At 30.9% G+C, this 11005-nt stretch overlaps 1 protein-coding gene across 2 annotated transcripts; it reads left to right on the forward strand.

The window, feature by feature from the left end:
- Window positions 1-3396: 3396 nt before the first annotated feature.
- Window positions 3397-10238, forward strand: LOC112802498 (WAT1-related protein At3g28050). Of its 2 annotated transcripts, XM_025845740.2 has the most exons (7): window positions 3397-3714; window positions 3834-3899; window positions 4262-4375; window positions 7808-8063; window positions 8242-8400; window positions 8803-8954; window positions 9936-10238. In XM_025845740.2, the coding sequence occupies exons 1-7, from the start codon at window positions 3521-3523 to the stop codon at window positions 10108-10110; spliced, it is 1116 nt and encodes a 371-aa protein (XP_025701525.1). In that variant the 5' UTR covers window positions 3397-3520; the 3' UTR covers window positions 10111-10238. The 2 variants fall into 2 exon arrangements, with proteins under 2 accessions (XP_025701525.1, XP_025701526.1); XM_025845741.3 differs by lacking the exon at window positions 3834-3899.
- Window positions 10239-11005: the final 767 nt, after the last annotated feature.

Below are 11005 nucleotides of genomic sequence, written 5' to 3' on the forward strand. Positions count from 1 at the left end.
CCAGCAAACAAACAAATAATGAAGCCACTAAACAAAATCATGAACAGATATCAAAACACTTTTCAAAGTCGATTGAGATCCTGGCGTAGTCCTTTCTTTAAAGTAACTTCCAATTTGTGTAGCTACTACAGCTCTTCTCTTTCCTTTATTCAACATAGGAAGTTACAAACAGAAGCCAGAAAAACTTATTCAACATTTAACAAATTTATTCAACATACAAAAAATTGAAGAACAAATTTTTATTCCTCTCACAAAAAATTGAAGAACAAATTTAATTCAACATTCGAACGGAAGCCAGAAACCCAGAACTTACCGCAAGTGAAGAATGAATAGAAGCCAGAAAAATAGCACGAACAAAAGCCATAAACCCAGAAATCCAGAAGCCAGAAACCCAGAACCCGCAACAGTGCTTGAAACCCAGAAGCCAGAAAGTCAGAAACCCAGAACCCGCAACGGTGCATCACGACCAGCGACCAAAACCCAGAAACCCAGAAGCCAGAAACCCAGAACCTGCAATGCCGCAACGGTGCTTCACGACCCGCGACCAAAACCCAGAAACCCAGCAGCCGCAACGGTGCGGGACGACCCGCGACGAACCGCGACGGTGGGAGTGTTCTTCATGGCGTTCGTCGGTTGTTCAGTGGAGTGTTGAGTGGAGTGTTGGGAGTGGAGTGTTGAATGTTCTTCGAAGATTTTGGGAGATTAGGGATTGATTTAGGGTAAACTGATGCTTCTACCCACGTTGTTCAGCGCTTCGGCCTATTTTTCTTTTTTTTTTTTTATAAAATAGCCAAACGACGCCGTTTCATAGCAGGAGTGAAAATCCGTACTTGGAAAAACCGGGCCGATTCGCCTAGTTCACCGGTTAACCACCGGTTTGTTCAGTTTTTCTACCGGTTTTTTCAGTGCGGTTTTGCATGTGGACCGGACCGGCTATGTGACCGATTTTTGGTTAACCCGGTTGAACCGGCCAGTCCGGTTCGATTTTCAGAATATTGGAAAAAAGTGCTAGCAACATCGTTTAAGTTGAATCAGGAGCTATCTATTTTGCGTTATGTGCCCTAAGATTTTTTCCTTATTTACTTTTCTATGTTATTTTCTTCTTACAATTTTACCTGTTCGTGAATACTTAAGAATCTCCTTTTTCTATTTTTTGTCATGACTTTTGAATATTATATTTATTTCTCTATTGAATAAAATACCACTATTAATTATCTTTAGAAAAAAATGATTTATTTTTCTAATATTTATTAAAAAAATTTGTAAACAATCCATAATGTTTAATTTTTATTAGTTTTGTACGTAACGAATCAATTTTAATCTTCTTTTTAAATTAAATGTGTTAACATACCCTTTAACACAATTGTCGTTGCCACCACATCCTCTGTCGCCGTCCCTCCACTCCTATTCAACATTGCCACCAGCACTTCCACTACATTTTCACCCTCATTCCTTCTACGTGAGTTTTACTCCTTTTTTGTTAGCTCTATTGTTTTTTAAAGGAAAATATTAGAAAATCAACAATAAATTTTAAACATATAAACTAAAAATATGTTATTGTATTACTAAACTAAAAGAATTACATCGATAGAAAATGATAGCAAAAAATAATAAATTCTACTAATCATTTAGTATTATTTTTTCAAATAAAAAATATTAAAAGACCATCCAAATTTATTATTTTTGCCTATTACTCTTAGCTAGCTATGAATATAATTTTTTTAGTTTAGTAATCTAATAATATATTTTAGTTCACATTTTTAAATATTAATGATTAATTTAAATATAATAAAATACTTTTATTATTTATTATCTAACATTATTCAAAGTGTGTAATGTATTAAAAAAATTTCTTTAAATAATATAAGCAAACCAGGTAGATAAAATCTGTACTTGAAAAAGCGTAAAATAATCTTAGAAATTGTGTATGAATAAATAGACATTCAGTAACATATTACAATGTAATAGAATACCTTAGAAGCATAACATTCTTATTTCATTTGAGAAAAAATTTAAAAACACGGAATACTTATTTCAAACTCGCGTCCAAATATCAAATTTTTTTTTTTTTTTTGAAAGTTATGCATAAAGGATTATCAGTGAAATAAAAATTGAAAAAAAGTTACAATCAGTGTCATCTACTTGTCCAAGATGTTAAATAGAAGATGAATCGGTCTTTCACTGTTTATGGGCTTGCCTAGATGCAAGGGAAGCTTGGAGAAGTAACAATCTTAGCTTCCATCGCCGAACCAGGAAGAAACTCCATGGAAATGGTGGTTTCGGATGATGAAGAAGATGAAGACTCTGGTAGCGACTATCTTGTGGTTGATTTGGCGAGTTAGGAACATGCAGATCTTTTTGAAGAAGCTGAAAAGAATTAGATGGAAGACATGGAATTTTCTCTCTTCAATTAATTATTTATTTTAATGGTGGAACATTTTTAATAATTTCTTTGCTGTAGGCCTAATTTAGACCATACATTTCACTACCACTTCAACTGAAATAAATTATCTATCTTTGCAAAAAAAAAAAAATTTCCTGTTCAAATAAAATTTGTGTTTTGATTCTAACGTTTAAAAATGTGTGTACTTAACAAGTCAAATTATTTTGATATAATTTTTCTCTAACTTAATGCAAAAATGATATAAAGCTACCAAAATAAGAAAATAAGAAAAAAGACATGCATATTTCATCATTTTTTGGTTGGATACAATTTTGTGGCTTTTTAATTTAAATATGGAAAAAAAGGAGGTGTTAGACTTGCATATGGAGAGGAGAGGTGCTTCACCTCGTTGTGGGATCAGAGGAATCAGAACTCAGATCCTGCGAGTTGTGTTCCTGAAAATTGACGGTCGAGTTGCGTTTTACTCAACAAATTTAGTCAGAAAAAATAAAACGGATGGTCCGAGTTGCGTGTTTCAGATTTCAAATTCCATCAGCTGCAAATCGGACCATGCGAGTTGTTCTATCTTTGGCTCAGAAAAATCTGTCTCACATTTTTGTCGTGTACGCCATAACTCCACATCTGAAAATAGCACACCCAAACCTTCCATATCCATAAAATTGAGCCCAATCTTATAATATATGTTACTACATATTTAATAATAAAAACTTTTAATTTTTCATAGGTGCTTTATTACATCCAATTAAGACTTAATAAGAATTAAACAGAATATAATAAAATAACATATTTATATATAAAATACATAATATATTTATATATTATTATTTTAAATTAGTTAAATACTAAAAAATCGACTCCATTATTGGTTTATTGATTTTAAACTAATTTTTTAATTTTTTACCAATTCTCTCACAATCGATTTTTTTTATCTGAACCAAATGGCTCACGTGATTGAACCGGACAAAAATTGGTCCGGTTATTAGAACGATAGTCACACCCCTTTGATATGACATAGAGACAATTAATCAAAATGAGTCCACTCTCACTGATGAACTGAACTTTTTGCTGTGCTCTTCATTCGGAGACCAAAAATCAGAGGAAATCAAAGTCATAATTATGGCAAGAAGATGGTCCTTCTACAAGAATCTGCTTCCAATCTTGTTGCTTATTAGTATAGAGTGCAATGATATGGGGTTACTCACTTTGTTCAAAGCAGCCACCAATAAAGGCATGAGCAACCATGTGTTTGTTGCATATGCTTATGCTATTGCTACTATTGTTCTTATTCCTGCACCTTTCATCTCCAAAAGGTTAGAATTTATTAAATTATTCTTGTTCCAAATTGATTATATGGTTAATTATTATTATGCTCTAGCATCAACATGATATAATATATCTATCTTCATGTTTTGTTCATTTCTGTTTGCAGATCAAGAGTGGTTCCTCCACTCAGTTTCTCCATACTTTCCAAAATTGTCCTTCTTGGGATCATAGGGTAAAAAAAAAAGGCACTCTAGCTTGATTACTTTAAAGTATGATCAAAGTAATTGTTATGGATCTTTAATTTTAAACTGCTGGTTGCACTTTAGAAAGTAAAATGCATAGTATTTAAAGTCATTGATTTTTCATCATAGATTAGATTTATTAAATTACAAATATATATGTATAACCTTTTTGTGAAATTTGAAACTACGTAGATGTGCATTTTATTCTAGATGATTCTAATGTTAGATTATTAATTAATAAGTGTCAAATTGACAACATTCATAAATAAATAAATAAATAAATGATTATGATCCAGAGGAATCTCATGTTGTAGTTTTTTATTTGGATTTTGATGGTGATGTGTTTCTGTAGAAGTTCATCTCAAATTCTGGGGTATGCTGGAATCAGTTACAGTTCTCCAACACTTGCTTCATCAATTGGCAACTTGGTTCCTGCTTTCACCTTCTTGCTTGCAGTCTTTTTCAGGTTTCATTGTTTCCATTTCTGAATTAAAGTTAACAAATAATTTTAGCTTATTTAAGCTAAGTTGTTATTTTATTTTTGTCTATTTGAGGTTCAACTATATATATACTAAACAATTATAAATAGATAACTAACCCATTTTATTTACTTACGTGCCTTGTACGCAATGCGACCTTAGTAATTTGTTAGTAATTTTTTTCAGTTTTTTAAAATTTATGTCTTTACGCTATGTTTATTTAGGGATATTGAAATTGATATTGAGAAGTCTCACTCTATATTATATTTAATAATTAAAAATTAAAATTAAAATTTTAATTTTAAAATATTTTAAAAATTTAAACTAAAATTTTAATAACAGTTTTTTAAACAATTTTATTTAACTTTTTTAAATTTCTATTCTACTTTTAGATTAGGATTTTTTCTGTTTGTTCTATTCAGTCACTCCTCCTCCTTTCTCTCTTCTCCATCTTCTGTCTCTACATTATTTTTTTTCTCTTACATCATTTTTTTTCTCTTTACCTTAGCGCCACCTCTCTTTTTTCTCTTCTTTGCTTTCGTAGCACTGGCTCTCTTCTTCCTGCTTCCTCCTTCCTCTCACCCTTTTTTTTGTATGTCGCAATATTTTTTTTCTTTCTCTCTGTCACCGTCAATGTCGCCTCTTTATCATTGTCACCATTACGTCGCCTCCTCCTCCTCCTTAAGTTCGCGTTGGTGGTTCAGACTGAAGGAGAAACGAAGGAGAAGAGGAGGAAGGGGATTTATTTTTATTTCTTAGTTAAAAAGATTTGTAAATAAAACCCAAAAGGTGGTCCTATAGCAGCAGCAAGGTTCTCCTAGCGTGTTAGCAACCATGAAATGATGATGCAACACTCTGTCACTCTCTTCCTCTGGCAATGGTTTTGAAAGACTCAACTCCTTCAAGTGCTGCAAGAATCTCTGATTCTCCCTGTTTCTTGAATACACTTCTTCTTCTTGTTTTCTAAATCCACTAAAACTAATAAAATTGAGTGTAACTAAATTAAACCGACTAACTAAAATGGTTTGCATATAAAATACTTAAAATAGTATTCAGGCTGAAGTTTTATTAGGTTAAATCGTCTTTCGTACGATAGAAGGTGGTAAAGAGGTATATGGCTGGAATTCGTGAGAGGATTCCAACACCATGGTGTCTGTCACTGGAGGCACCGTCGTCGAGGTAGAGCTTTACTAAGCAGATGGAGATATGGAGGAGTCCAATCTGATGAAGCAGATGTACGACTTCCTGGTTGCGGGATTGGCGTAGTAGTAGGAACTACGTGGTTTGGGTTAGGGACCATGATGAACGACTGGTCCTGTGCATCCATTGCCTGTGACGTCCACAGGGGTAGTCGGCGTAGAGGGGGTCGATTACGTAGTCGATCCATGACACCTCTAACTCTTGTCATGTCTGTAGAGAGAATATCAATTAACAGTAGTCACAAAAATAATGTAATAGCAAAGATAAAGTTTATAGACACTTTAAATTACATAAATCAACAACTATAACATAAATTCTGTGTACATTTATATTATTTAAAATTTTTTTTGGCATAACCTCCCTTAAAGTTAGACATATATCCACGTTTACAGTTCATATAAATCCAGCCAACTTCAATTATGAATTAAAACTTACAAACAACCACAACATATCTAAAATAACTTAATCAATTAACTAATTAGTTGAGTTCCTAACTACTTAGGTGTTTTAATTTATTCATAATCAAACTAATAATTTAATCAACAACACCTGAAGACATGTTTTAATTAGAATCAGAACAAATCAGAATCAACTAACGAACATAAAATTATAATAATAAATCATAATCAAAATTATAATTACTTATAATAATAAATTAGAATCAAATAACGAACACAATTATAATAACAAATTAGGATCAAATAGCCAACACAAAATTATAATAACAAATCAGAACTAAAATAACAAACACAAAATTATAATAACAAATTAAATTTTATTCCTATTTTAGAAAAAGTAAAATTTAGAAGCATTACCTGAAGAAAAGCATTAGCACAAAAAAGAAGAGGGTGGCAGAAGTGGTGGCAACAACAACGACAGAATCTGGTAGCAGGAACGGTGAGGGGGCAAGAGGGTTAGAGAGAAAGAAATTCAAACGAGAGTAAAGAGGGTTTGCGGTTGAATTTAGGGCATAATTATCATCGGATTTATCAGCGGATAAATCTAACAGTAACATATTTTTTTCGTTTTCTCTCCAATTATTACTGGCAAATTTATTGTCGAAAACGAGAATCCGCCAGTAATATTTTCTCACTAATGCCTAAACCGCCAGTAAATCTACTAGTAAAGATACTGTTGCTCTGCAATGTTAAATCCGATGGTATTCAGTATTTTTTTTGTAGTGACGAAAGAGAGGAGGGAAATAGAAAGTTTATTAGATGGGATAAATAATTTGTTGACTCATACTCAACTTCTAAGATTATTTATCCTTAAGTCACCAGACTTTATAAAGTTCAAATTTTATCTTGTTTGCTTATATTACTTAAAGAAATAATATACATTTGTGCTTGTTAATCATCAAAACTAAATTTAAAATATTGTGGAGCTAACAATAATAGCGAGAATGAAGGATGACATGACAATGGCAGTTGGAAGGGGAGGAATAGTGGTTATTGTTGTTAATGTTGATGATGGGGTGGTTCAATTCAGGCATAGTGGCAGTGGTGGTGTAGTGAGTGGCAATGATGAGGGTAGTGCGGTGAATGGTGGGGTGCTAGTGTTAAGGGATGGGATGGTACAATAGTAGAGCGGGCATGGAATAAAGAGAGGAGTGTGACGATGATGATGGATACAGAGAGGAGGGTTAGATTGGAAATAAAAACAGTTGATAAAGTTTTTTCTTTTTATATATTTTTAAGAGTGGAGTACGTATAAACTTTTTTCCTAAATCTTAAATTGAAGAAATTATGAGGCAGAAATGTGTCTCACTTTTGAACAAATGGTTTGATTAGTTTCTTGTTTCTATTTTTGTAATTTTGTGAAAAAAGGTAGTGAAAATAGGATCGATTTTATTAATTTTAATTTTTTAAATGTTATATATACATACCAGTATGCTGCTCCTCTTAAATGCAATACCAGACACCCAAAATGCTCAAAATATTAAAACACTCATGTGATAGCCATAGAGCTATAATTTCAAATTTTCAATGTATCAAAGGCAACGACTTATCATATTCATATGAATTGAACCATTAGAAACATGTTTGTCTAAGATGATGATATAACTTAATAATTTTCTTTAACAGACTCTTAAATACTAAAGGAAAGGAAACAAATAGTTACAATTAATTAATGTTTAGGAACCTTATAAATTAATGAATTCTTTCTCATTTTATTTATGATTCTTATTTTGTTCTTCTATGGCCATAATTGCAATTAAGGATGGAAAAGATAGATGTAAAAAGTAGAACTAGTCAAGCTAAGGTAATGGGAAGCATAATATCAATAGCAGGAGCATTTGTGTTGACTTTCTACAAAGGTCCATCTATCAGCAACAATTCTCATACCAAAATTACCTCATTGCCCCTGCTTCAGCAACCAATTAACCTTCCCAGAGCAGTGGACACAAATTGGGTCCTTGCTGGAATTCTTCTAACAGCTGACTATTTACTTTTTTCAATATGGTACATTTTACAGGTACACACAATTCAAATTCTTTACAATAAAATTATTAATTGATAACAATTAAAAAAATAAAATAAAATGTTATTTGGATAACTTTTTGAGACACTATGGCTTGCACTTTAGACTTATACAATTATATCCCTGAACTAGAGGATCAAATTATAATTTGTGTATTAATTTAATTTTATAGGTGGATGTATTGAAGGATTACCCAGATGAACTAAGTATGCTCTTCTTTTACAACGTGACTTCAACCATCATATCTACAATTGTAGGTTCAATTTTAGAGCCTAATGCAAGTGCTTGGAAGATAAGGCTAGACATTTCATTGGTCTCCATTCTTTGCTCAGTAAGATAACTAACACCTCTTTGGACTATAAATTCTTAACTATAAAGCAAAAATCATTTAATCGATGTGTCAATATGTTCGACATATATCAGTGTCCGCTCAAAAGACACTTTATGACACGTAACATGTATATCTTTTTTATTAATTTTTTTTTTAAATTTGTTGACGCTTCAAATACTTAGATATAGTGTTAACAGGGGGTTCAAAACTGTTAATATTGGTTGTTTATCGTGTTCTTGTCTTATTATTTTAAAATTTTGATGTGTTTGCGTGTTCTAAATCATATGAATCATATCTATCGTTTCGTGTTATGTATCCGTGTTAGTGTTCATATTTTATATGATCTTAAGTTATAGTAATTTATTGATGGAACTATGTTTTGTATTTTCTTTTTTAAATTAGGGTTTACTTGGAAAGTTCTTGAGCAATGCAATTTATGCTTGGGTGATGCACATAAAAGGTCCAGTTTTTGTAACAGCATTCAAGCCACTATCAATTGTTATTTCTGTTGCCATGGGAGTCATGTTCCTAGGTGACACTCTTTATATTGGAAGGTAGGATTAATTCACTTTTCTTTTCCCTTTAAACATTTGATTCTTTATTATGCTTATATCATAGGGAATTGAAGCAAACATACAAAATAAACTATCAATCGCAATATGAAGGCATGTGCTTTTTATAGAGTAAGAGTTAATGAAACCACACCATGTAATAGTGTATTATATTATATTGAAATATCACATAACTCATACACTGGAATTAGGCCAGTTTGAATAACCAACTTAATTAAACTCCTTTTGATAAAATAACTTAAACAATAAATAACTCTGTTAAAAGTAACTTATAAATAAATTATTTTGTATTTGGATTTTTAACTCTAAAAATGCTTATTTTATAGAAATGTGATAAAAAGTAGAAGTATTATGAAAAAAGTCATTTTTTTAACTTCTCTATAAGCTCCTAAATAACTTCTTAGAAAGTTGCAATTTGATTTTGAAAATTGTACCAGACATTAATACTACTTTTCATAAGTCAAAAGTTAAAAAAAGTTACTTCTAAAAGTTTCAAATGGGCCCTTAGTATCATTCATAAAAGGGAAAGTATGAGGAGCCAATGAAATATTTATACAATGTATACAATGGAGGTTTATGGAGTATTAGAGATATAATTATTAGTGTTACACTTTTCTATCAGCTGAAGCTTTTGGGATGAGTGGTATCATGACATGGTATTAAAGCGTTACATTCGAAAGGTCAAGAGTTTGATCTTTGGTGAACCCAAAAATTAAATTAATTTTTCGAGAAGATGTTTATTATCACTTGTACTCGAATGGTTATTCTAAATAGTATAGGAGATGTTCATTTCATAACTCAATAGCCATTGTACACATTGTATAAATAGTCCATTGTCCTTCGTAAAATCAATTCAAGTCGCCACTTATACATCATTTTTTTTTCTTTTTAGCTTTTCTTCGTACTCAGAAAACAAACCATACAATGCAAAATATGATTTAACTCCTTCCTCATATTTTGCAGTATAATTGGGGCCACAATAATATCAATTGGACTCTACACTGTATTGTGGGGAAAATCAAAAGAAGAGGCAGAGGAAGATGTTATTGGTAGCCTAGAATCACTAACTAGTGAGAATGTTCCATTCTTGCATAGCTACAACACTTCTTACTCTGAAAAGAAAACAGACACAAATTAAATGTGTAAATGGCAAGGCACAAACAACTTTTCCTACATTTAACCTTATATAAAGAAGATGTAGTATAACAACTTAATATATGGTTATGACCTTATGGGAATCAAATTTACGGTTCGGTTTTCACCTAAGCCATAAGTTCATGGCAGGTTCCTAATGATGGTCATTAGTTATATACTTATTATATGACATCGGTGACGCATATAGAAAATTTAACTGGTAGAAACAAAAATATGCTTAAAGAAAATAGATATAACGTAAAATGCGAAAATAAATGTATAATAATCTTTAATTAAAAAATATTTGATTAGTAATAAGTCTCATACTGATTAAAGGAATGTAAATTAAATCTTTTATCTTTTTTAGAAAAAATATACTTATGAATTATTAAAAGATTTTGGATATTCATTAATATATTTCTTACATCCACCTCTTTACGATAAATTCAACTAAATTATATATCTTAGTAATAAATCAATCTTAGTAAATAATTAATGCTTGTCTTAATGTATGTAAATAAAATTATATGGAGGCAAAATAAATAAATAATGGAGTGAAACCATATAACTTTTTATATATTTTATAAGGGCAAATCACATAAACAAAACATTAGAGTTTTAAATTTATCTAAATGTCCTAAAAAAAATATTATCCTAAAAAAAATGTTACATGTATGTCTTAATTGACATTTATATATAAATCAAATTTATTAAATTTAAATTAACCATTTTAGTGTTAAATTGAATCAATAAGATTCGAATTAGTAGGTTTAAATATAAAAAAATTTTAATTGTATTGATTTATTATGGCTTGAAATTCGAATTAATAAGTTTGAATGTAAGACGATTTTAATCATTGTAAATCAAAATAACAAGTTTCAATTTAATTATAAGTCCAT

This window comes from Arachis hypogaea, chromosome 5 (assembly GCF_003086295.3).
Source record: "Arachis hypogaea cultivar Tifrunner chromosome 5, arahy.Tifrunner.gnm2.J5K5, whole genome shotgun sequence".
NCBI lineage: Eukaryota > Viridiplantae > Streptophyta > Magnoliopsida > Fabales > Fabaceae > Arachis > Arachis hypogaea.

Bases quoted from the DNA above. Each gene is read 5' to 3' on its own strand.
- LOC112802498 (XM_025845740.2), top strand. From the start codon at position 3,521: ATGGCAAGAAGATGGTCCTTCTACAAGAATCTGCTTCCAATCTTGTTG. The intron at 3,715-3,833 runs GTTAGAATTTAT...TTCTGTTTGCAG, and splicing joins GCACCTTTCATCTCCAAAAG to ATCAAGAGTGGTTCCTCCAC. The intron at 8,955-9,935 runs GTAGGATTAATT...CATATTTTGCAG, and splicing joins GACACTCTTTATATTGGAAG to TATAATTGGGGCCACAATAA.